The sequence below is a fragment of the Cherax quadricarinatus genome, chromosome 9, assembly GCF_038502225.1.
Source record: "Cherax quadricarinatus isolate ZL_2023a chromosome 9, ASM3850222v1, whole genome shotgun sequence".
In the NCBI taxonomy this organism is placed as follows: domain Eukaryota; kingdom Metazoa; phylum Arthropoda; class Malacostraca; order Decapoda; family Parastacidae; genus Cherax; species Cherax quadricarinatus.
Window position 1 is genome coordinate 5470459 of NC_091300.1, and position 26919 is coordinate 5497377.

A 26919-nucleotide genomic window follows, 5' to 3' on the forward strand; every position below is an offset into this window, starting at 1 on the left:
GTCTGTCTCAACTATTGGATCACTACGACAAGGTCCTAAATGCACTAGAAGACAAAAAGAATGCAGATGTAATATATACAGACTTTGCAAAAGCCTTCGACAAGTGTGACCATGGCGTAATAGCGCACAAAATGCGTGCTAAAGGAATAACAGGAAAAGTCGGTCGATGGATCTATAATTTCCTCACTAACAGAACACAGAGAGTAGTCATCAACAGAGTAAAGTCCGAGGCAGCAACGGTGAAAAGCTCTGTTCCACAAGGCACATTACTCGTTCCCATCTTGTTCCTCATCCTCATATCCGACATAGACAAGGATGTCAGCCACAGCACCGTGTCTTCCTTTGCAGATGACACCCGAATCTGCATGACAGTGTCTTCCATTGCAGACACTGCAAGGCTCCAGGCGGACATCAACCGAATCTTTCAGTGGGCTGCAGAAAACAATATGAAGTTCAACGATGAGAAATTTCAATTACTCAGATATGGTAAACACGAGGAAATTAAATCTTCATCAGAGTACAAAACAAATTCTGGCCACAAAATAGAGCGAAACACCAACGTCAAAGACCTGGGAGTGATCATGTCGGAGGATCTCGCCTTCAAGGACCATAACATTGTATCAATCGCATCTGCTAGAAAAATGACAGGATGGATAATGAGAACCTTCAAAACTAGGGAGGCCAAGCCCATGATGACACTCTTCAGGTCACTTGTTCTATCTAGGCTGGAATATTGCTGCACACTAACAGCACCTTTCAAGGCAGGTGAAATTGCTGACCTAGAAAATGTACAGAGAACCTTCACGGCGCGCATAACGGAGATAAAACACCTCAATTACTGGGAGCGCTTGAGGTTCCTAAAACTGTATTCCCTGGAACACAGGCGGGAGAGATACATGATTATATACACCTGGAAAATCCTAGAGGGACTAGTACCGAACTTGCACACGAAAATCACTCGCTACGAAAGCAAAAGACTTGGCAGACGATGCAACATCCCCCCAATGAAAAGCAGGGGTGTCACTAGCATGTTAAGAGACCATACAATAAGTGTCAGGGGCCCGAGACTGTTCAACTGCCTCCCAGCATACATAAGGGGGATTACCAACAGACCCCTGGCAGTCTTCAAGCTGGCACTGGACAAGCACCTAATGTCGGATCCTGACCAGCCAGGCTGTGGCTCGTACGTTGGTTTGCGTGCAGCCAGCAGCAACAGCCTGGTTGATCAGGCTCTGATCCACCAGGAGGCCTGGTCACAGACCAGGCCACGGGGGCGTTGAACCCCGGAACTCTCTCCAGGTAAACTCCAGGTTTAGTGCTTGTGGGACTGTGAAATAAGCTGCCATGGGGCCATAGAAACTTGCTAGTGGTACCCCTGTGGTAAAGAAAGTGAGAAACACCATAGATGTGAAGAAGGAAATAATACAGAGGTATGAGAGTGGTGTGAGACTTGTTGAGCTTGCCAGGATGTATGGGAAAAACAAGTCGACCATCGGTTCTATCCTGTCAGAGAAAGAACAAATCAAGGAAGCTGATGTTGCGAAAGGAGTTAATGTAGAGAGTGGATGAGGTGCCTTCTTCAAAGATTAAGGAGATTTGTGCCAAGTGGAATGATGTCCAAATGTTTGTGCAGAAGTACCACCCTGAGCAAGCTGAAACAAGCCATCTTTACAACAAGTTCAGTGACAGAACCATGTCCCATTTTAGGGAAATGTTAAAGAGGCACCAGAAACAGAGGACTGTGGACAGTTATTTTGTGAGACAGGGGTCCAGTGACTCTCAAGCTGGTCCTAGTGGCATTAAAAGACAGAGAAGGAAGTAACCCCAAAGAGGGCTTTACCTGAAGTCCTCATGGAGGGGGATTCTCCTTCCAAACACTAACCCCAACTCCCTCTCTCCTCCTCCCTATCTTCCAGATGCCATCACCAGTCTTCAATAAAGGTAAGTAAAAATGTTATTTTATATGTATTGCTATACATAATTAAAAACTATAGTATTTGTTGTATGTAAAACTGTAATTAATCTCTATAAAATGTATTTTTTGTGTGAATATTTTTGGGTTGTTGGAACGGATTAATTGTATTTCCATTATTTCTTATGGGAAATATTGCTTCGAATTTCAGACTTTTCGAATTTAGAACTAGCTCCTGGAACAGATTAAGTTCAATTTTTGAGGTTCCACTGTATTCCCGATTGTGACCTATCACTCAGAACTGCTTGACTTATAAAATAGAAAGATGAAGACTAGGTAAGTCAAATGATTCTCTTCTTGAGGTAGGGACTGTGCTGAGTTTAAACTTCATTTATCTTTACTACTGTCTTGAGAAAGGTGAGTGTCCAAAATGAATTTGGGCCTACCTTCTACATCATTAGAAATAAAAGGAGTGATACATCCTGATTTTGTTTGTGACTGGTAAATGGATTTAAACAAAAATGCATTTAGTCAAGTTCATCCTCTCAAGATGAAACATGAAATATCTGGCATACTTGGTGAAATAAGTAGAGCTTTCTGGAAGGCATTTAACCCAATTGGACTATGGGGGAGCAATTTCTGAATGTAGTTTTCACCTTGGAGTACAGTCGTGTCATTAGGTTCTAAGCAGGGCTAAATTTGTAATGACTGTAAAATTTCTTTGGAATTAACAAATGAATCAGTGGATCCTTTTAGCCAGGGTAGTGAGGAAGGAGGCAAGGAAAAGAAGCAAATTTCATTTTTATATACTCAACTTTTAGATTTTGAATCACCACCTCTGTAAGAGTAGTCAATAGCCATCAAAGACTGCTCCTTCCTAAGCCTGCTTATAATTTGTCATCAAATTTACCCATCCTTAATAATAATATCTTTATTTACTACAAGTACATGTACAAGGTATACAGGCCTAGCTGACATCAGTGACATTACTGTAGAGAAAGCCCCTTGTTATGCTGAGCATTTCAGGCAAATTAAGTCAGTTTTGTCCCAGGATGCGACCCACACCAGTCGACTAACACCCAGGTACCCATTTTAAACTCATGGTGAACAGGGACAAGGACAGCAGGTGTCTTATGGAAACACGTCCCTAATGTTTTCCAGCCATACTGGAGGAGATTCGAACCCCAGATCTCAGTGTGTGAGCTGAGTGAGCTAGCGATCGAGCTACGGGACACCTAATGGGGACTACAGTAGGTTTATGAGCTATAGGATTTAGAGAGACTCCCTAAACTTATGAGGTGCATTACTGATGCCACATCACTGCTGTAAAGCTGGATGAAGTTACATACCATCTGTTACATGTGGCTCATAATTGCCACTATCACCATGATATACAATGCCTTACAATTGGACAAGTTTTTCTGTTTCCAATAATACCAATATTAGCCAATACCCACTAGTACCAACAATAATCAATTTCAGTCTGTTACCAATACCACCTATACCAATACTTTGGCACACCCCTATTTAAAATATTAAAAATAATTTCCTAAAATCTTATAATAAGTTGAACCTGTTCAAAATGCATAGTAGACTTTTAATGAGCTATTAATTCATTGGTCCGAATTAGTTATGTTTTTGCCTTTTTATTTTTGTTTCTTTGACTTTGGAAGATTTGACATTTATTTCATTATTTAAAATGTTTATGAAATAAAATAGTTTTTCAGTAAAGTTGCTGAATCTCAGTTTTTACAAGCATGTACTTTATGTAATCTGACTGTAAATAATGCACTTACTTGCAAGCTCATTTCTCAGAACTTTTCAGCATATTTTCGTATGTTCTTATACTAATTAAAAATGCACAGTTGATGCACATTTTTATCTCCAAATATTTTATTTGAAATGTTCAGTATTCATTACAAAAGTGGTAAGCTGTACCACAGTTTAATACATTTTGCAGGAGGTCGTTCAGTCAGTGTTGGTCCTGAAAATCGGTCTCCAAAACGAACTTCCCGCCCACCGTCTACGCATGCAACAGCACCCGCTACCAAGCCTGAGCGACGTCCAAGACCTAGTAAGTGCATTTTAGCTTGTCAAAAATATTGTTGATTGCAGTAAAAATGGTACTGAAAGTTGTAAGAGATGCTGATGGTGGTGGAAGGATGGCTCTTAAGATACATATTAGTAATATTAGTCATATCCTGCATTTGAAGATCAATCATTTTTAATACTTAAAAAAATACTTAATAATTATGGGCTGAAATAAGTGGTGATTTATATATATACAGTACATGTACATTGTGTATTATTATATTGAAAATTATTATATTTTTTTAAATCAAATTGTCCATAAAGATGGTAAATAGTTATTTTTTTTTTATTAAAGTCACATTCCTGATAATTGTTATTGCACTTTGGGAATCATATACTGTATGTATTTTCTTTAATTTTTTTTTATGGATTTTCATAACTGCCTGAAGATTTATATTTTGAATTGCATTCCACTGGCAAATGTTACCTCCTCTCCCACTTCATCATCTTTTACTTTCATTCCTAAGTAATTTATCTTGTGTTTAAGAGGATGATTGTTGAGAATCTGTAGGATTGACTGCATGGTTTATATAAGGCAAATTGTAAATCCGTGGTTATATTAGGGTACAATAATTTGACCATTTGGACTAAGTCAGTTTGCACTGTCTTCATCTGTATTCTATTATTATTTTTGTATGAATTGAATGCTTTTATGATTTTCAGTGGCTCTGTGTTGAATCTCTTCTGTCTATACAAGGTTTTTTGTTTTTAGTGATATGTAAAAGTGCATAGCTAGTGACAGTGTGCTTCTGGCTTTACCAGTTTTTTGTTAACATAGGAGCAGAGTTATTTTCAGTCTCATACATGCAACCTACAATATACAGCAATTTGTTCCCTTTTCTAAGTAAATTATATAGCACAGGTTTTATACATTGTCTCAGGAACCAGGGGATGGTAAATATAACCTGTGATGGCCAATTGAAATTAGATTTGGATGTGATATGATATTATAGAACTACTTGTGATTACTCTTGAATTGTATTTTGTTTTGGCAATTTTTTTAATTAGACTTCTATGGAGAGAGTGATAATTTCTGTGAATTCTTTCATAGTTAAATGCAGCTCTTGATATTAGGTTGCTTTATAAATCTAAAACCAGAAATAGTAAAATTGTCATACTCTGAAGAATGAAACAAAGAAAAAGAAAATTCTCTTCTAGAAAATATACTGCGTAAACATTAGTTTGAACAGGATCTATCAAAGTTTTCGTGTATAAAGTATTATTTGATAAATTTGAAGTGCCATTGTGTATGTTCTATAACTTTTTACAAGGTTTTTAACTTTGATAAATATACAAAAAATACTACGTTATGAAGAATTCAAAATATTGTTCAGGGTTTGATTCAATAAGCTACCCAGAGATATACCCTCTCTATCACCATTTTCACCTTCCTTCCACTTCTTCTGTCTGGTCACCTTCTGCTATCCATTCCTTGGAATGAATTCCTGTTTTCTGTGTCAAATTGGGACTACCCTGATTACCCAGTGTCCATAACCCCAGAGTCATAGCATCTTGCATAGAAAGGTGGCAGTCTTCATAGTTAATCAAACCAAGTACAGAAAAATGTTCTTCATTTGAAATATAGCAGTCTGTACATTTGGTTCTGATGAACCACTTGGGAAGTCTTCCAACAATACTTTAAATTTGAGGAGGCAGCTGTGATCAGAAGGCAGGTATGTCATGCTACTGTAGTACCTATATACAGAAACCCTGTTAATTTTTCAGCAAATGTTATAAATAATTTTGAATGATGAGGATGTGGAAGGATATAATCTGTATTAAGAGGCATTGAGCATGCATATTCCTACACCCTGAGAGTAAAGGATGGATATTTCAACCTCTCTGCCTGCCCGAAAAGCTATTGCCATTGTATTCATGCTCAGTCATGCTAAAAATCACATTTCACATACCCAGACATCTTTGTGTAATTGCTAGAAAAACATGTACACATCTATACTTGTGGCTACATCAGTGCCAGCACTTTGATCTCTGTCATTTTAATGGGATGCTCATTGTTTATATTGGTGTGGGGTCATGTCACACCATGGCTAAAAATATTAAGTATGGAACAGGATCCTATTTTGACCCCTTGGTTTTTATGGTCCATGTTGTGCTTGTTGGATCAGTCTGAAGCTTTCTCTGGGCTTGTTGGTTACTGCTGATTGCTGCTATGTACTGCACTTACAATTTATTAGACATTTATGTTATGCAGGGCCTAGTCCCAAATCTACACACCACCATAACAGTGTACTGGAGTGAGAGAGATGGGAAGAAGTGTAAAATAGATGCACTGAAAAGCAGGGATGTCATTGGCCAAATAAAAGAACATTGTTAATATTTATGGTCCAAGATTATTCAATCTGCTACCAGTAGACATTGGAAGTATTGTAGAAACAAGTGTAGATATTGTCAGTGGGAAACTAGATCACTTCCTCTGCCAAGGACCTGATAAACGGCAGTGTTAGCCAGTAAGCCACCATCAGCAATAACCTAGTTGATGACCAAGAAAACTCTCAAAACCAGTCACAGGTATATCATACAGATAACTGGCTCCTAGCCATTTTGTGGAAAGAAATTGGCATTGCATAAACAGTGATATTTTGCAAAACTTTATGAATCCAGTCTCAGAGTTTGATCTTTCATTAAGGAATTGCTTAGTGTATACCATTCTTGCTGTACCTAGTTATTCACCAGTAATAGTACCCCCATATAAATCTAGTTAATGTATTCTATATTGTCCACCTTAGGAATATATTCTGCATAGTCGTAGGTGACAGTGGTACTACCTGCTAATTGCATCCCATTAATAATCATATCCGAAGGTACATGTGCTACTAATGCCATGGAGCCAGACACACATTTCTTGTCATGTGTTAGAACTTAAGGCAGACTTGTGCTTTGATTATTGTATGCTGTGCTGATGCAATTCCTTACTTGGTTGAACAGAAAGTTTCTATAAACCAGTTAGATTAATAAGTTTTGTCTGTTGGAGTTCTTTGGTCATTGGTTGAACAGTGAAGTTAATTCTTTGTTGCCATATCTGGGTTTTACAACCAGCTCTGTGGTCACTCTACTCTCCTTACTATCTGTAATAAGATAGGTTATACATGCTCAGTATTTGAGGAAGAATCCTGACTTAAGCCTGAGTAATGCTTGTTTCTTCTGTATGGAGTAAGAAATGTTGTGATTTTTCTGTGTAACACAAGGAGTGTCTACATACTTGCACCAGAAGCTATGTACTTAGAGCAAGCAAAGACAACATATTTTATATACCACCTATGTTCTTGTCCTAGGTGTATAGTACAGACTAGGACTACCTTGTCTGTGTTGAACAGCGGTATCAGACCGAGAAATTTAGGCACCCTGGACAGGCTTATATTTTGGCACCCTTACAGATCAGTACCAATCTTTAAATTTTGTTAAGCACTATACTGGAGGCAGATAAATTTGATTTTCCATTAGGCCTAATGAGGATAAATTACATATCTTGTCCTTTATATTCATGCATTAAATGTAACATAACATTTTAACTTTCTGCACATTTAATTTTTAGTAGCAGTTGCCCAGCTAGCCTTTCCCTTAATCCACACTGTGGACACTGTAGGTGATTCCTGAATGCATAATGTATTTCTGTTGAAAAGTGTGTGAATGCCTTTTAAGTGGACTCAAACACCACAACAGTTCACTGCAACTCATATTTCACAAGCAACTGCAGTAAAGTACTAAATTATACTCATTAGCCACATATCTGTTGCTTTCTATGTAAGTCCTATAGGTGGAATGTACAGTACCTGTGAGTGAGGATGTTGTGGTTTGGAGGAATGTCTGAACAGTGACATCGGCACGCTTCTGGCAAGATTGGTCGAGTGATTGACTGTGAATGTGTTTGGGCTTATTTTTGTGTCACCCTTCTTTGGTAGGTGGTGGTCAGTAAGTTAAAAAAAAAATCCATATATGCAGTTTTTATTTTGCAGTAGAGAGTCAATTAAGACGTGCTCTGTTGGGATGTTTTCACTATATGATTTCAAAATTGTGGTATTTTTTATTATGACTCCATGAAGTTCATTTATGTTGGTACAACTTTAGGATAAAAATATGGAGCTTTTTTCTGTCTGTCTTGCAGGCAGCCAGCCTATGGGTTAGGTTATTGGCATTATGGGGGAGGCCTAGTTGCACTTAATGTGCACAACCTTTCAGACCTCAGAGTTCCACGCATACACTTTCCATACAATACTCAGGAGTGATTGATGGAATGATGAAGTAAAGGGTGTGATAAAAGAGAAAAAGTTAGCATATGAGAGGTTTTTACAAAGCAGAAGTGTTATAAGAAGAGTAGAGTATATGGAGACTAAAAGAAAGGTGAAGAGAGTGGTGAGAGAGTGCAAAAGGAGAGCAGATGATAGAGTGGGAGAGGCACTGTCAAGAAATTTTTATGAAAATAAGAAAAAATTTTGGAGCGAGTTAAACAAGTTAAGAAAGCCTAGAGAACGAATGGATTTGTCAGTTAGAAACAGAGTAGGGGAGTTAGTGGATGGGGAGATGGAGGTTTTTATGTAGATGGCGAGAATATTTTGAGGAACTTTTAAATGTCGACGAAGAAAGGAATGCAGTAATTTCATGCACTGGCCAGGGAGGTATACCATCTTTTAGGAGTGAAGAAGAACAGGATGTGTGTGGGGGAGGTGCGTGAGGCATTACGTAGAATGAAAGGGGGTAAAGCATCTGGAACTGATGGGATCATGACAGAAATGTTAAAAGCAGGGGGGATATATAGTGTTGGAGTGGTTGGTATTTTTGTTTAATAAATGTATGAAAGAGGGGAAGGTACCTAGGGATTGGCGGAGAGTATGTATAGTCCCTTTATATAAAGGGAAGGGGGACAAAAGAGATTGTAAAAATTATAGAGGAACAAGTTTACTGAGTATACCAGGAAAAGTGTACGGTAAGGTTATAATTGAAAGAATTAGAGGTAAGACAGAATGTAGGATTGCGGGTGAGCAAGGAGGTTTCAGAGTGGGTAGGGGATGTGTAGATCAAGTGTTTACATTGAAGCATATATGTGAACAGTATTTAGATAAAGGTAGGGAAGTTTTTATTGCATTTATGGATTTAGAAAAGGCATATGATAGAGTGGATAGGGGAGCAATGTGGCAGATGTTGTAAGTATATGAAATAGGTGGTAAGTTACTAAATGCTCTAAAGAGTTTTTATGAGGATAGTGAGGCTCAGGTTAGGGTGTGTAGAAGAGAGGGAGACTACTTCCCAGTAAAAGTAGGTCTTAGACAGGGATGTGTAATGTCACCATTGTTGTTTAATACATTTATAGATGGGGTTGTAAAAGAAGTAAATGCTAGGGTGTTCGGGGAGAGGGGTGGGATTAAATTATGGGGAATCAAATACAAAATGGGAATTGACACAGTTACTTTTTGCTGATGATACTGTGATTATGGGAGATTCTCAAGAAAAATTGCAAAGGTTAGTGGATAAGTTTGGGAGTGTGTGTAAAGGTAGAAAGTTGAAAGTGAACATAGAAAAGAGTAAGGTGGTGAGGGTATCAAATGATTTAGATAAAGAAAAATTGGATATCAAATTGTGGAGGAGGAGTATGGAAGAAGTGGATGTTTTCAGATACTTGGGAGTTGATGTGTCGGCGGATGGATTTATGAAGGATGAGGTTAATCATAGAATTGATGAGGGAAAAAAGGCGAGTGGTGCATTGAGGTATATGTGGAGACAAAAAACGTTATCTATGGAGGCAAAGAAGGGAATGTATGAAAATATGGTAGTACCAACACTCTTATATGGGTGTGAAGCTTGGGTTGTGAATGCAGCAGCGAGGAGGCGGTTGGAGGCAGTGGAGACGTCCTGTCTAAGAGCAATGTGTGGTGTAAATATTAGGCAGAAAATTCGGAGTGTGGAAATTAGGAGGTGTTTAGTTAATAAAAGTATTAGTCAGAGGGCTGAAGAGGGGTTGTTGAGGTGGTTTGGTCATTTAGAGAGAGTGGATCAAAGTAGAATTATGTGGAAAGCGTATAGATCTGTAGGGGAAGGAAGGCGGGGTAGGGGTCATCCTCGAAAAGGTTGGAAGGAAGGGGTAAGGGAGGTTTTGTGGGCAAGGGGCTTAGACTTCCTGCAGGCATGCATGAGCGTGTTTGATAGGAGTGAATGGAGACAAATGGTATTTGGGACCTGACGATCTGTTGGAGTGTGAGCAGGGTAATATTTAGTGAAGGGATTCATGGAAACCAGTTATTTTTATATAGCCAAACTTGAGTCCTGGAAATGGGAAGTACAATGCCTGCACTCTAAAGGAGGGGTTTCGGATATTGGCAGTTTGGAGGGATATACATGCATTGTGTATTTTTATACGTACGTACTTCTAAACTGTTGTATTCTGAGCACCTCTGCAAAAACAGTGATTATGTGTGAGTGAGGTGAAAGTGTTGAATGATGATGAAAGTATTTTCATTTTGGGGATTTGCTTTCTTTTTCGGTCACCCTGCCTCGGTGGGAGACAGCCGACTTGTTAAAAAAAAAAAAAAAAAAAAAAACTCGGCTGTGTAAGTGAATCAGTTTTTATCTTTTCATCATCATATCTCGTGTGCATAGTAACCATGGCACCCAAGACGAATGTGAATGAGCCTGGATATGGCAAGAAGTGTAAGTATTCAAATCTTTGTGTTATAAAGAAAATTGAGATATTAGATAAGCATAAAAGTGGTGCACATGTGGTGGAAACTGCGAGCCTGTGGTGTCAACAAAGAATTAGTTCATTCACTCACAAGGAATGAGGCAAAGATGAGCTTGTGCACTGAGTAACTCAGGTTGTGACCTACTGAAAAGAGTTGCACGTAAGTCACAATAGCTAAACAAAACAGAAAATCAAGAAAGGTGCACCACTTAATTTTATCTTAAGAGAAAAAGCCATAAGAGTATTACAAAACAGTATGTGATGATGAATGAAGCCCTGACAAGTGTGTGTTTAGTACAGGTTGGTTCCACAAGTTGTGCAGTCAGTTGCATAACATTAAGCTTCATGGTGAAAGTGATTGAACTTACCACACAGCTGCAGGGAATTTCCCTTCTGAATTGCAGGAAATTATTTCTGAGGGTATTGGCGAGACAAGACAAGTCTTTTTGGAAGAATGTGCCATCGAGAGCTTGCTTCAGTCAGCCAGAAGAAAGTGCACCAGGACTCAAGGCAGTAAAGGATCGCTTCAGCTTGCTCATTTGTGGTAATGCGTTAGGTGATTTTAAGTGTAAAACCATAGCCATTTACCACTCTAAGAGTCCCCATACCCTGAAAGGTGTAAATAAAACCATGTTTCCAGTTCTTTGGAGGTCAAACCAGTTATCAATGACAAGAATTATTTATTGACTTGTTTATGCATTACTTAATTCCCAGAGTTGTGTTTTTACCTGGGCAGCAAGAATTTTGCTCTTCACTCTTGATATATCTTGTACTCATCCAGAAGCTTTGGTGGATGTGCACCCACATGTAAAAGTTTTTTTTTTTTTTTTTTTACCACAAAATATAGCATCTTTAATACAACCACTGGATTAAGAAATTATTAAGTGTAACTACACTTAATAAATAGCGTTAGCGTCTACTACTGTGTAGTAGACGCTAACTCATGACCTTGCATTACCAGACTTTGGGCATAAATCTAACACTGCAGATGCCATCAGCTATGTCAAAAGTTCATGGAACAAAGTGCCCCAGTCATATTAAATGCAAACTGGGGAAAGTTATGATCTAGTGTAATGAATACTTTCACAGGTTTTTACCTTGGTTGAGAGCCAGGTCTAGGTCATTGTTCATATGGCTGGGAGATGAACAATGACCTAAGGGTTAAAGCCAGGTAAGGGATTTAAAGATGTGCAGGAAGTTGATGTGAATGAGCTCTTAGAAGATGATGCTGAAGACCGTGGTTGAGAAAATATGTTGGCAGAGCTCATTGCCAAGATACAAGGAAGGCAGATAATGGAGAAAGATGAGGAAGAAGAGCCTGAAGAAACACAGTTAGCATTGCAACAGTTGCATGGGTAGTTCAGTGTTGCTGCTAAACTAGCAGACTTTATCACTGAAGAGGATCCTGACAAATCTAGAAGAACTGCTCTGAAACAGGGTCTGGAGCAACTGATGATACCTTACCATCAGCTATATTAAGTACTGCAGGGTATAAGAGACCAGAGGCACATTACAAAATTTCTCACTACTCCAGTGCAACCATTGACATAAGTGCCAGAGCCACATCCATCCACCTTAGCTAACGATCCACAACCTTCCACCTCAGCTGATGATCCACAACCTTCCACCTCAGCTAACAATCCACAACCTTCCACCTCAGCCCAGTAAGCCACACTATCCCTTCCCACTCCTTTCAGAATCCTTGACATACACCAGTAACGAGAATTTAAGGTAAGAAATATTTATGTTACCTTTGTAACCTTAAGCATTATATTAACCCTTTGACTGTTGCAACCCCAATTTCTGAGGTGTCTCCTGGTGTCGCAAAATATTTGAAAAAAAAAAAAAAAATTATTTTTTCTTATGAAATGATAATCTTTTCCTGATGGTAATGACACCAAAAGTACAAAGTTTGATGGAAAACTTACGGAATTACACTCGTGAAGTTAGCGACCTCGGCGATATTCGCGGATCGGCAATTTCTCCCACTTTGAGCCCTATTTTCGGCTAATTCCATTGCTCCAGTCGACCAAACTCATAGCTATTTCTTTAGAACTCCATTTGTTCTATCGATTGAGTACAAGAAACTGCCCATTTACCGATTTCAACCACCCAATAACGTGGTCAGAAATTGGCAATTTGGCGAATTTCACGAAAATTAAAAAATATGACAATTTCAAAATAGGGTTCAGAATGAACAATGCAGACATTCCTGGCTCTAAAATAAGATTTTCTTTGTTCATCAGTCACATCTCCAGGCCCCTCTGATATTACTCTTGCTTTCTATTTTGAATTTTTATTCAAACAAAAAATAGAAGATTTACTGTTACGCAGTCTACTGCAATATTGTAATAATTATATAGATAATGTCAACTCATTATTCATGACTGCATATTAGAATGGCTAGTTGGACATTTATTGGACAATGCCATCATTTGTTTACTCTTGAACATCAGCAAAAAACAAACATTTCCCCTAATTTGAGCTCCATTTTAAGGTTCTTTTCATAGCAAAACCAGTCAAAATCACCTCTCTTTCTATAATATGTTTTCCATTCTATCAATTGAGACCAAGAAAATGAGAATACACCCATAAATACTATACGAAAAAGCACCTCGAAGTCGGCATTTTAATCCAAAAAGATGGTCAGTTTTTTTTTTTCTCATGCACTGTGCTGCAGGATTTTTTTTATATGGTGCACACTGACCATACAGACCCATTCTCTCACATATGGGCCTACCAGCTTTCTCCTGCTTGATTTGAAGCCACTAGAATTTTTGAGCATATATACGTCAAACACATTGGCTCATAAGACGTATATATACGACCAAAACAGTCAAAGGGTTAAACATATCACGGCATCTAACTACAATTACAATGTTATAATTCTCTTTTTACAGTTTTGAGAACTAAAATAAATTTTTTTGCCATTTTTTTTTTTAGGGGGGGGGATCCACTGAACATAGCCCTATTTTTCCCATATGTTCTTTAGTTCATTTTATACTTTTTTTTTATTAGACACCACTTTCAAGAACGTAACTACTGTCTTAATTAATGGTCAGCTTACTATAATATTCAAAACATGAACATATTTATCTTTTTCAATTGATGGATTAAGCATGCTACTTAACATTTATTTCCTTTGGCGACATTTCTGTGAGAATGACATTTATGTGGAACAGTTCCTCTGATAGTTTGCCAGGGGTCATCTTAGCATTATTGTTTTAACCGATTTTCTCATATTTATCAAAGACATACGGTAATTCCGTAGTAAACAACTTGTTTACCATCAGATGAATTTTGTGATTACCTTTAAGTACTGCTAAATTATTAGTTTTTCATCCGTGTTAGAGAACTAACATACTTGTGATGCCAGTTTCTTTTGTATTGGTCTTGGTCATTGGAAAGTTTTGCACTAATCCAATGGTATTGTCAAATCAGATTCATATTCTAAAGATTTTGTAAGTATCATCTTGTCATTGTCAGAATTTTCAAAATTGCCTACACTGCCTAGATATTTTATAAGGTAAGACTGTCAATTTGAAGATACTACAGATGATTCCTGGAAATAAATGTTGACACTGCAGTGTTTTTGGCTGTGTGGTCAGTGTAATCAGCTGCTTTGCTCTCTACACCTTAAGTGTGTGTATGGCTGCATTGAAAGACTGAAGTTATTAGACTTGGCACTAGACATTGAGTATGAGAATTTTGCCAGAAGTTTTTAAATAAAATACAAACATTGCTATATAGAAAGGTTACTATATAGATATTTGTATATGGTTTTGATTAAGTCAAAAGATTGATTGTTTTTCATGAAATCAGTGTCTAATCCAATTCTTGAATTATATTCTTATGAATCTAGATACATAGTTGGTGTACATGAAGTATGAGTTAGCATTAAGAATTGTGTGTAGTGAAGTTCTCTTTTATATATGAAACATTTTCTATATCATGTAACATTGAAAATGGTAAAAAAATCTTGTTTGTTTACTGAAAACAATTTTTATTAATTTTCTTATCTTCTGTAAATGTAATTTCTTTGGACATTCTTTTGTCAGTAAAATAACTTAAGAACTGTTCTTCTTTTTATAAATTTTCTTTAAACAAATAATACTACTGTATTAAAATGGTCATCAACTTATTTTAGCTTCTAAAGAAAAGTTTTCAAAACTTTGAATTTTTGCAATTACAGTAATAATTTTTACTTCAAAATCAAAAGTTCCTGAGTGGAAGAAATTCTAATTTCTATCCTTTTTATTAGTTATACAAAGTTTAAAACTGTATAAATAATGAAAAGCATTTTTTTATGTTTGAAATTACATTTCAGAAATATTAGTGTGTATAATTTTTATATGAAACTATTATTAAGTCTAAATTCCTTTAAATAGTATTACAAAATTATTGAACGGTATTTTCTTTGAATTTAAAATCTCAATTAAAAGTATTTTTATAGTTTGGGAACAAGAGCCTTCTGCAAAAATTCTGTGACAGGTTTGAGTAATATTTTTGTTTTCAAATTAGAGTAAATTACACAAATTATGAGAATTCTTGGGTATGCATATAAAGTATTGAAATCCCCTGATCACAAAATAGTCAGCTGAGATTTTGTCAGTTTTACTTTGTTGTTTTATCAAAAATTTGCCCAGCTCATATCTTTTGTACATGCTGGTAAGGCCTATAACTTGTTATTTTGTTGACATTATTCCTAGCTGTTTTAATGGTGAGATTGGTGTAAGATGGATTATTTAGATAGATGTATTTAATATTAAGTATTGCAGATATAGTACTGTATATACATGTCCAGTAATAAGCCTGACTATGGAAGGATCATCCGTATTAGATAATGAGGTTGGCTACAAATATTTAGAAGTAATGTTATGTAGAGCCTAAGCTTTCATAGAGTATCAAATATAGAAATGCAAACTTATGCATCTAGTTGCAACAAATTGGGTTAGAAATATAGAACATATGGGATTCTTATTATTTTCGTTTTTTCTTTTAAGTGAACAGTTGGTTTTCACCTTGCAAACTAGTTAGCTAAGAATTTCCTCTTGGACCTGACAATCTGTGGGCTACAAAAACACCCAAAAAATATACAGTCATATTATATTTGTGCTATTCCAGGAGACATTAACTTTTCAGTAATTTTTTCTTCCCATTTCTTCAGTTGTCCATTCTACCACAATTTTTTTTTATCAGATGACATATTTTAATGTGAACAATAAAAATGTTGGCATTTTGAGAGAAGAATTAGCTGTAAAATAATAATAATCTCGATATAACTTTGACTTCTGATATGATTGGTAGAAGAGGCACTGTCTGGATATTTGGCTCTGTGTAGAAAGTTTTGTAAACATTTCTTTGCAACTAAATAATTACACTCCTTATAACTAGATAACAAATGGCCTGCTGGTAAATGGTAATGACCTACAGTAATCTAAGTACAGTATAAATTATTTTGAATGTAGGTAAACATGTAGTGCTTCACAAAGTGTTTTATCTGTTTATATAAATTGGATATAAAGTATTTGATTTACATGGTTGTGAAATAAGAATATGGTAATGAAAATGAAGGTGTTTGAAAAAGAGTTATAGTAGTATATGTGCTTCATATTCTTGAGTACATTAAAACAGCTGTGTATAATATCCTCAAATTTTTATGATGTAGGTAGAATAGAGTGAGTAAATGTTAAGGATGATTTAATTAAGAAAAGTGGACTTATAAAGCATAGTTTATTAGTGAAATTCCTTGACAAATATAAATGTTCCTTAATGTAATAAGAGTGACATACTAAACAGATGAAATTCTTTGTAGTCACTCCATTGAGTAAGAGCCAGAAGTAACCAAAGGAAGCAAGGTACACTAGAGATCCAATTCAATGAAATTGATGTACAGTAATATTGTATTGGAAGAAAGGCTGTTGAAGGAGGGAGGTTTTAAATTAATAAATAATTTACAAAAGCAAAATTTTGTAGAGGATTAAATAATTTTAATGAAAAATAATATTAAAGGAATAACAGGCAATGGTGAGAAAAATTGAGATAACCTCTGCATAAGACAGTTAAATGGTCTGTGCTACATGGTACAAGATATTTATTTGTTGTACGCTAGTTAAAAAAGACGGCAAGGGTAAGACATGGTCCTGTGTCTCCACATCACTAGCTGTAAATCATATTGCTCTTGCTGTTGTACCTTTTAAATTCTAGCTACATTATTTTCTTGAATAATCAAATTCTTTATTTCTTCTGTCTTTTAGCATCATGAGTAAATATCTTTTGTGCTAGTGTTTGTATATAATGAGGAAGAAGGCACTCTGGAAAGTGAACAGCTTATAAAAATGTTTATTAAAGTATACAATCAAATCCCACTAACTCAAACTCCTTGGGGGCCAAGGGCAGTGTACCATAACATTGAAACACTTGGTGAAACTCTAGAGGACCCCACCAAACATGAATTATTTTCAGTAATTCATATTATTCTGTATTTGAAATCAAAACAAAATAAAAATGCAAGAAAAAGAAAGTATGCATATTTTTCTTCAAGGTAAGTGCTAAACCCTTTTAGGTTTGGCACTTACCTTGATTATTATTATTATAATTCATAATAATACAGTAATAATAATTAACATGTAAATATACAAAAATCTATTGAAAACCAACACACCATGTTTCCAAAATGGAATAAATACCGGTATGAAAATATGCAGTATAATATGCTCTACAGTATCATCAGAAAGGGTAAGAGTGAAAGCTAAATTTTCTTATACTTTGCAAGTGAATGTTTTCATAGGCAAAATAAGGTTTTATTTTTTAGATGAGAATGACTTGTACTGCTAATAGTTTTTCTTCTTAAGAAATTTGGGATGTTTTGCCAAGTGATAACAAAACTTTGCCATATACCAGCTGACTAAAAATAAGATTTAGTAGTATCATTTCTGTAGTGGTAAAGAAATTTCTTACAATGTCTCATTGCAGTTTAGGCAGATACTGTGTATAAGACGATCTATTAGTTTGCAGTATCAGTTGCTTTCGTAGGGTAGGGTCGCTAGTCTTTTCTTAAATTTTCAGAAGTTTTAATTGTGTATTTTATTCCAATCAGATTTAAAAAAAAAGTCAGTATGTTGAATTTGGTTACTAAAATAAAATACAGTCTGTAAAAATATAGTATATCCTTTCTAATAAATTTTAACTTCCTTGATGATTATCTGCAGATTCTCACTCTAGTTCCTTCTTAAATTACTATCTCCTATTTCAGCATCATGAAAGATTTAACTTGGCCTATACCATTCAGTGTTGTGCTTCTGTAATACATTTTGCTGTTGGCAGCATGGGCAGCTCTACTTTGTGTGGTCTCTCTTTTTTGATTTGGGTAACTGGCAATAGCTGTAGGAAGAGCATCCATATCACCTTGAACAGTTTCTCCGAAAATTATTTTTAACTTTGCTCCCAAGTCTTCGGCATTTTCAGGCATTTTTATTGAATTTAAGTTGAAACTAATCAGAAACATAGAGCTTAAAGCTTTGACGGCTCTTTTGCATTAGCATCACTCAAGTGTAAAAGACTAATATTACTGGCCTTTTTCCTGAAATTCCTCCTCGTATGTAGTATTGCAAACTTTAAGGGGGCAAGTCATGAATGACACAAATTGAGGAACATGAGACCAAGGTTGTTAATTAATACTCTAATACTAGTTTATTGGTATCCTTATAATCCAAAACATCTTCCTCCCCACAGAAAATAGAAACAGTACAGTAATAGTATAAATATTAACCAAAGAAGTTCAAGCATTATGTATTTTGAGTTGTATTACAGCATTGACCTTCAGTTTCATATACCTCTTTTTAACATTAGTCACATGAAATCAAATTTATTATGAACAAATAAATATATATTTCATGGGTTATTTCTTTTTTACTCACTGACAGCTGAATAACACATGTCATCTATAAAATGAAACACTCAAGTATTAGCTGTAATCACACACCTTTCAAGTGCCAGATACAAAATTTAAATGATAGAAATTTTGAATGTCAGTTTGATTAGAAAATTCAGTTAAGCATTTGCTATTTACTTGTACAAAGGAATATATATAGAAAAGAATGCTGGGGTGTCTCGTGATGTTTAGAAGATTTAACAAGTTGAAGGATAATAAAAGGCAGCTACAATTAGAATTAAGATATATCACAAAATGTTGCTACATTTATCCAACATTTTTATAAGAGGTTTATGGAGTGAGAAATTGCATAGTAAAATCAATATTGTGAAAAAAAAAAAAAGACATGACATAACTTTCAAGCCATACAAGACTCGACCTACTTACAGTATAGTAATGGTGAATATTGCATTGAAACATGTATGCTAAGTAGAAATAAGTTACATTCATATTTTATACTGTACTTAGTTGATTTCATATTTAATAATACAATATATAAATTATGAAGTAAAGTTTTTGTTGTATTTGATAAAAGTGAGACATTATGATGTACATATGATTGTTATTTTAGTTCTTTTACCATAGTTATAAGGAGTATTGAGCATTTGCTCGAGACAGAAATTGTAAGTATATGTAGCAGTAAACACAGCAGCTGTTTCTTTAAATACTGTACCCTGTAAACTTATTCAACTTCTACATGCACATATCTCATTTCTGCACAGCTTCATAATTTGGTTTATTTGTGCATTTATTTGTTTGTTTATAATTCTGAAGCTACTGGTAAAAAACTTGATACAAGCATTTGATTTTTGGAAATTCCGTTCATCAAACGCCCTAACAGAATTGCACAGGCATGATGCCACATTTTTTAGCCATCTGATAAGACAAACTGGCAGACATTTTATATAATGCTGCTTCTACCCCTTACCACAAACCACCACCCAGCAGCTTGCCAGGTCCATTACATAGGCACGATGCTCTTTTTCTAGCGTCCCTCTCCACTAGTGCTCGTCGCAAGGGTACAGACGCTTTGCCCCACCGCCCCTCCTCCCATGATGAGGGTAGAGAGCCTAAGAAAGCCACTAAAGCTAAGCCTCATGACCCCACTGCTTCGCCTAAGAAGGGTGAGGACAAGAGCAAAGTGGAGAAAAAACATATTAGTAAGTAGGATTGAAAAAATGCCACTTAGTAAGTAGAGTTGGTGGGAAAGCAATTTTTTGTTCATCCTTACTGCCGCACTTCGTTAATCCGATTACCACGTTCGTCTTCTGTAGGATTTTTCCAATACAAACACACCATAGAACAAGACTGAAGCAAATAAATAGAGTGCATGATGTGAGAGGAGAAGCCCTGAATCTTACTTATTCTTAAGCTAATAGATCATTATCTACTACAGGTATCCCTCGCTTTATGCGATAGATGAGTTCCAGGCCACTGGCACATAAAGTGAACCCAGTATAACATGTAAAACATAGGGATAAGTACCAAGACTACAAATTCCACATTTCTTGATACATGTTTACCAAATGAATATGAATTTTCCATACATATGCACCATACAGTCCTATAGAAAAAAGAGATTAATTTGGTCCACAATTAAATGAGAAAAAAAAGTGTTATTCCTTCTGTACAGTTAACATAGTGTCAGAATTGAGAAATGAAATTTCACATTTATTGACCTCTTCCAAAAATATTATGAGCATACCCAGTAGACATCAAATGACCACATTCCACAAGAAATGAATTTGGTCCAAAAAAATTTCTCCCATTTAAACCTTTTTTCCCTTTTACCTTCCAACACCAACTAACCAACCTGTTTCTGTCTGAATTAAGGCACAGAACTTATGAACTTGTGAATATATCTTTCTTTTCTTCTTTCTCTTCTTCTCCACCCCTAGTCTCAACTTCACATCTGCTCTATTGAACTTCATCTGGCTGCGCCCCCATTTTGTTTTGACTTGAAACCCAAGAATTAAATTAAAAAACAGCCAGAGGATTTCCTTCAAAATATACTCATTGGATTTTCTGCACCCTAATTCATTTTCTGTCTCTTATTTTTTCTTGTAAATATCAATATAAATGAGTTTTGAGTGATATTTGCAGATAGTTAAAGAACCAAGTGGTGGTGTGCTGGAGTGATCACAAAAATAAGTGAATTTATAATACATGTAGCAAATTACTGATAAAAATTGGGGCCATCCTATAAATGCAAATTCTTGTAAAGCAAAACTGCGTAAAGCAAGGGAAACCTGTATACAAATTGCCTGAACTGCCAGATATAGAAATGTTTCGGATAAACGAGGGTCGGATTAAAGAGTGTCCTGTAGTGAGTAGAGACCCATGCTAGCAAGTGTGTTGGTTTATTGTCTACTTTGCCTTCCATGTATTTTTTCCCTACCTTCGTTTAGTTTTGCTCCTTGCCAGAGGGTATAGGGAAATTTCTTTAGTATTTATTAGTACTGTACAATATATTAAAGTATTACACTATAAAAAGTGATATGAATTGTAAAGTTCTGTTGTACTAACTACTACACACTGTGATAGACATGGATGTGGGACTGCTCAGATTTTGAGTTAAATTAAAATAAAAGTATGAAATGAAATCCTAGCCATTACATATGTGATAGACATGGATGTGGGACTACTCATACATGTATTTTCAGTCAAATTAAAATAAAAGTATGAAATGAAATCTTAGGCATTACATATGAACTGATTAAATGCCTGGTATAATTTATTCAGTATTTCATATTTTTCTGATTAGATTTTATTCACTTTCATAGCTGAAGCTGTGGATTCATAAAAAAAGTAATGTCATATGTGCAGTAGTTGGAACATATGCATTCCTTACTATTGTATTTTTCTGTATGAAGTTGAAGCTATTCATCTGAGCAGAGCTTTTATTTTTTTTTATTTCCCTCAACCCTGGCAAGATCAGAGAATGCAATCCTATTCTTTGGGTAGCTACAGGCATCCTCTAAATTCTTAAATGTTTTTTTTTTAATGTAATTTTCAATTGAAACAGTAACTAATAACTGTTATTGTGTGGTTGTCTTCATATTCCTTCAGTTCGCGTGTATTTGTTAATGGATGATTTGATTGTAATGATGTTAAAGCTTCATATGAATGCAGTCCCATGTTTTGAAACCTTTAAGATGAATTGTGCTCTACTGTGAAATTAGTGCAACAAATAATTTATGAACAATTCTCTAGTAAGATGGAAATGTGGTAATTGGAAACTTAGTTTGCACATGGTACTTTATGTTGTAGACTCATGCACACATGCACATGCAAGTACATACACACAAAAGTACATGGACTTGCACAAACATACATACACATACACACATGTACATACATACACACACATGTACACACACATGTACACATACACATATATACACATACACATATATACACATACACATATATACACATACACATATATACACATACACATACACACACACACACACACACACACACACACACACACACACACACACACACACACACACACACACACACACACACACACACACACACACACACACACACACACACTGCAAACACAACTCGGTGAGTATATACACAAAACACACAACATGCACACACTCAAACTCACACAATCATATTTGTTTGTGCCTCTAATTATTGTCCTATCTGGGTGAGTGGCCTTGGTTTGTTATGTTAAACATGACTGTACTCTACTATTCTTTCTGAGCATTACACTATCATTTTATTGCATTTCTTTTGTTTATTTGAGCATTCCTTTATGTTTATTTACTTGTACTTTATGCTGTTTTATTATTTTTTATGTTTGATATATTGGTGAAGGTTTGTACTCTCTTAACTTTCTTAATAATATCTGTATTTTATTTTAGCATACCTTTTTTGTATTGGAATGTACTTCATTTTCATGTAAATGCAAAACTTATTAAAATGATCTCAGTTTTTGTTAATACAGTGAGAAATATAGCATAAATTGTGCATTTTTATACCAAGAATGATATAGTACTTTCAGTGGATGAGACTTGCACGTTAGTCTGTCAACAAACTAGAAGGATTGCATAGATATAACTGCATTGCAGTCACCTTAAAGTTCTTGGGAAATGCATCCTTTTTTGGGGATAAGGCATAATATATATAATATCTCAACAGGTGAAGAAACTGACTCCAAAAAGGATAAAGAAAAGGAAATCTTACCCAAAGATGGGCCTAAAGATATCATGAAGGATCTTGCACCAAAGGATGGTTCTAAGGAACCTGTGGAAGCTGTTAAAGAATCAACTGCAAGAAAATCTACCCCAGAACCTCGATTTGACCCAGAGAAGTACGAACCTGTGGTAAAAACCCCACCTGAGCCAACTCGGGTCAAGTCGCCTGATCAGGTTGGTAAATGGGTATGTTTTCTCGGGACTTTTACACTATTCTGTTCTTTTGTAGTGAAGAGTTGAGGTTTGCAAAGTAATGTAGTTCAACTGAGAAGTTTTCTTTAGATATTGTATATAATCATTGTATGTACTGTACATTTATTTTCCCAGTTATATTTTTTCTTTTGTGTATACAATGCGTTATTGTTTAGTCTGTATATTCTTAGAAAATTATTAGTTATTAACCTTTGAACGTGCAATTTAACATGCATGGTAGTAGTTGAGCATGTTATTTAATATGCTGTGAATTTGAACTCTGGTAGTCCTCCGTGGTATTGTGAATGATTAGCTTTCTGCTTCTGATCAGATTTTTTGCTGATTCTTCTGATACACTGATATAAAAATCAAGAAAAATCTGTCTATCATGACATTTTGACAACTGTACTTGTGACTTCGACTTTAGAAAAAAGCATGGAGCATCTGCTGCTACCAAATACAGTGGACCCCCGCATAGCGAACGCCTTGCATAGCGAACAATCCGCATAGCGAACGCTTTGTTCGCCAAAATTTTGCCCCGCATAGTGGACAAAAACCCGCTCAGCGACCTTCGTCCGAGACGCGTCCATTGTTTACCAGCCAGCCTCCGCGGTAACATTCAAGCATACACTCGGAATATTTCGTATTATTACAGTGTTTTCGGTGCTGTTTCTGGAAAATAAGTGACCATGGGCCCCAAGAAAGCTTCTAGTGCCAACCCTGTGGTAAAAAGGGTGAGAATTAGTATGGAAATTAAGAAAGATTTTGAAGGGTTTGGGGCTAACCCTGAGAAGCCTATGCCAGTTGTGGAATCCATTGTGCCTACTTCAAAAATTAAGGAAATGTGTGCACAGTGGGTTGAACTGCAAACCTTTATGGATGAAAATCACCCTGACACAGCTGTTGCAAGCCGTGCTGGTGACTATTTCAATGACAATGTTATGGCCCATTTTAGACAAATCGTAAAGGAACGGGAGGTACAGAGCTCTATGGACAGATTTGTTGTGCGACAGAGGTCCAGTGACTCTGAAGCTGGTCCTAGTGGCATTAAAAGAAGAAGGGAAGTAACCCCGGAAAAGGACTTGCTACCTCAAGTCCTAATGGAAGGGGATTCCCCTTCTAAACACTAACACTCTCTCTCCCCTCCTCCCATCCCATCAATCATCACCAGATCTTCAATAAAAGTAAGTGTCATGTAATTGTGCATGCCTTTTTCAGTTTGTGTGTACTAAAATTAACATTTTTTTGTGGTAAAAAAAATTTTTTTTCATACTTTTGGGTGTCTTGCACGGATTAATTTTATTTCCATTATTTCTTATGGGGAAAATTAATTCGCATAGCGAACATTTCGCATAACGACCAGCCCTCTTGCACGGATTAAGTTCGCTATGCGGGGGTCCACTGTACACTTCTTGACTTTCTTATATTGATTCAAATGAACAGAAGCTCAGTCAATGATGCTGCTAAGGAAAATGTATATTTTACAAATACTGTTGATTTTAGAGACATGTAAAGGAAACTTCAGGAAAGGCATAACTTCTCCAGTATGTCAAGAAAGACAAACATAAACATGAATTACAATAGTCACACCAAGCTGTTTACTTCAGAAAGCAGCACCTTCCCAACAAAAGTTCCTACATAATAAATGATCAGTGGTAGCAACAAAAGTCTCATAACTATAAACAATAATGATGCTTTTATCACTGCTTAGATTATTTGGCTAGCTAAGGTAGCGCAGTTAAGCTACAGCCTGTGTTCAGTTATTTACAATAGGAATACGTACATTGAAATCCATGTTTATAGACAGTAGGATTGCCTGGGAATTTTAGTTTCAGTTGAACAAGTGCTTCCTATATGATTGAAGATGGTTTGTAGTCATATTTCATCAGAATTCTAGTAGACAACATTCAAGAACAACCACTTGTCAGGTCAAAAAGCAAATGGATCCAACCATCAGTTATTGGTTATTAATACACAGTGAAACAACTGTGCTTTAGGTGGAAAGAAAAGTGAAAGCAAATCAGAATGAAGATAAGATAAGATAAGATAAGATTTCGTTCGGATTTTTAACCCCGGAGGGTTAGCCACCCAGGATAACCCAAGAAAGTCAGTGCGTCATCGAGGACTGTCTAACTTATTTCCATTGGGGTCCTTAATCTTGTCCCCCAGGATGCGACCCACACCAGTCGACTAACACCCAGGTACCTATTTGCTGCTAGGTGAACAGGACAACAGGTGTAAGGAAACGTGTCGATATGTTTCCACCCGCCGGGAATCGAACCCGGGCCCTCCGTGTGTGAAGCGGGAGCTTTAGCCACCAGGCCACCGGGCCACCCCGAAGAAGAATTAAAGAAACTGAGAAAGAAAGAAAATGAGTGGATGATAGTAAAAACTGCGCCTTTGGCCAAGGTCAAGGAAGACCTGATGCTGGAGTATACCTTGTGGGTGTTCCAGATTTCAATGCCCCTATGGCGTGGCCCATAACTAGCAGTGGCTACTGTGAAAGAAACAGAAGAGCTTTCATGTGATACCACAAAGACATTACTTGCCTCCATCTTTAGTATCTGCATGTCTCTGGCAAGACAATGATAGTGTAAATGATGGTGAAAGTGTTTCTTTTTCAGGTCACCCTGCCTCAGTGAAGATGGCCAGTGTGTTAAAAGAAAAATCAGCAATGATGCCTGATATTGTTAAAGACCCAATACGACTAAGCTATGCAAAGGCAGAGACTTGCCAAAACAAAAGTAAAAAAAGATGATCAGTAACAAGGAGAGGAACCCACTAAAAAGGGGCAGTTCTTTTAAAGAAATAACCCCCCCCCCCCACCCCACAAAAAAAAAAAAAAAAAAAAAAAAAACTGATCCAGAGACTCAATGTTGTACCAACCAAAAGGGCAGAGTAGCCATTTGGCATTATTTCACACTGATACATTATACAGTACTTGTGCAACACTAGTATTTTATTTTGTTGATAATTGTTTTTGTACATTGTTACTAATTGTTAAATTACCAATAATCTGTAATTGTAATAAATGTGATGTGTATCAAGATGGCAATGAAAGGTGTTTTGAGGTCTTAAAAAAAATTTCTCATTCCTGTTTTGTTATAAAACCTCATTTTATTTGTATTTTTCACCATTCGTATTCCTATTTTCTTATTCAGAGGAAATCTCTTTATTTGACACTATCAGACACAAAGCTATCCTCTACAAGCAGTGCATTTTTATTCTTCTTTCTTTAAATGATTTTTGTCGTAAAATTTTTCTAGTTCCCTTTCTTGTGCGTCCATTCTTTAATTATAACCTCTATTAGCCTTGATCTTCTTGTCATGTTTAAAATTTTTGCACCCTGTCTTGCATCACCTGTATCTCCTTCATCCTTAATAAAATATTTTCCTTAGTCTTTAATATGTATTTGCTTCTTAGCTCTTTGTATTTTGGCTCCTTCTTTAATTTGAAATTCAAGTCCATGTAACTAATACAAAATTAGTGTATTTATGAAATGCATAATTTCCTGATAGCTTTGTAAATTCATGTGCATTAATTGCACTGACACACCAAAGAGGTTTCATTTTTTAAATGTTTTTACTGTGATATGGATAAGTATGCCTTTATTTGATTTTACATGGAAACTACTGTAAATCTAATTTTTATGACAGTAGGGCATACTAATTTTATTGTAATTTTTCCAGGTTATGGTAAAAAGTCCAGATCCAGTAAATTGGACTGTTCCTCTAGACACTGGCAAGACGTTTACTGTTACGCACAATATCCCTGAAGGTATGAGTTTTCATTTTATCTTTGCTATAAATATTGCCTACATTAGGAAGTTAATCTTGAACCATCTGACAGTGTGTTGCATTGTCAGTGGTGTTAGTTGCTTGGG

At 36.0% G+C, this 26919-nt stretch overlaps 1 protein-coding gene across 30 annotated transcripts in view; it reads left to right on the forward strand.

Moving 5' to 3' along the window:
- LOC128686186 (nucleolar protein dao-5) overlaps nt 1-26919 on the forward strand; it is a 1503768-nt gene that overhangs the window by 1375852 nt on the left and 100997 nt on the right. For 24 of the 30 annotated variants that reach the window (XM_053772972.2, XM_053772979.2, XM_053772980.2 and 21 more), the window contains 4 exons: nt 3873-3986; nt 19617-19787; nt 22789-23030; nt 26726-26813. In XM_053772972.2, the coding sequence (XP_053628947.1) occupies nt 3873-3986; nt 19617-19787; nt 22789-23030; nt 26726-26813 (615 nt within the window). The remainder of the gene's footprint in view (nt 1-3872; nt 3987-19616; nt 19788-22788; nt 23031-26725; nt 26814-26919) is intronic. The other 6 variants (XM_053772973.2, XM_053772977.2, XM_053772992.2 and 3 more) reach the window with 2 other exon arrangements.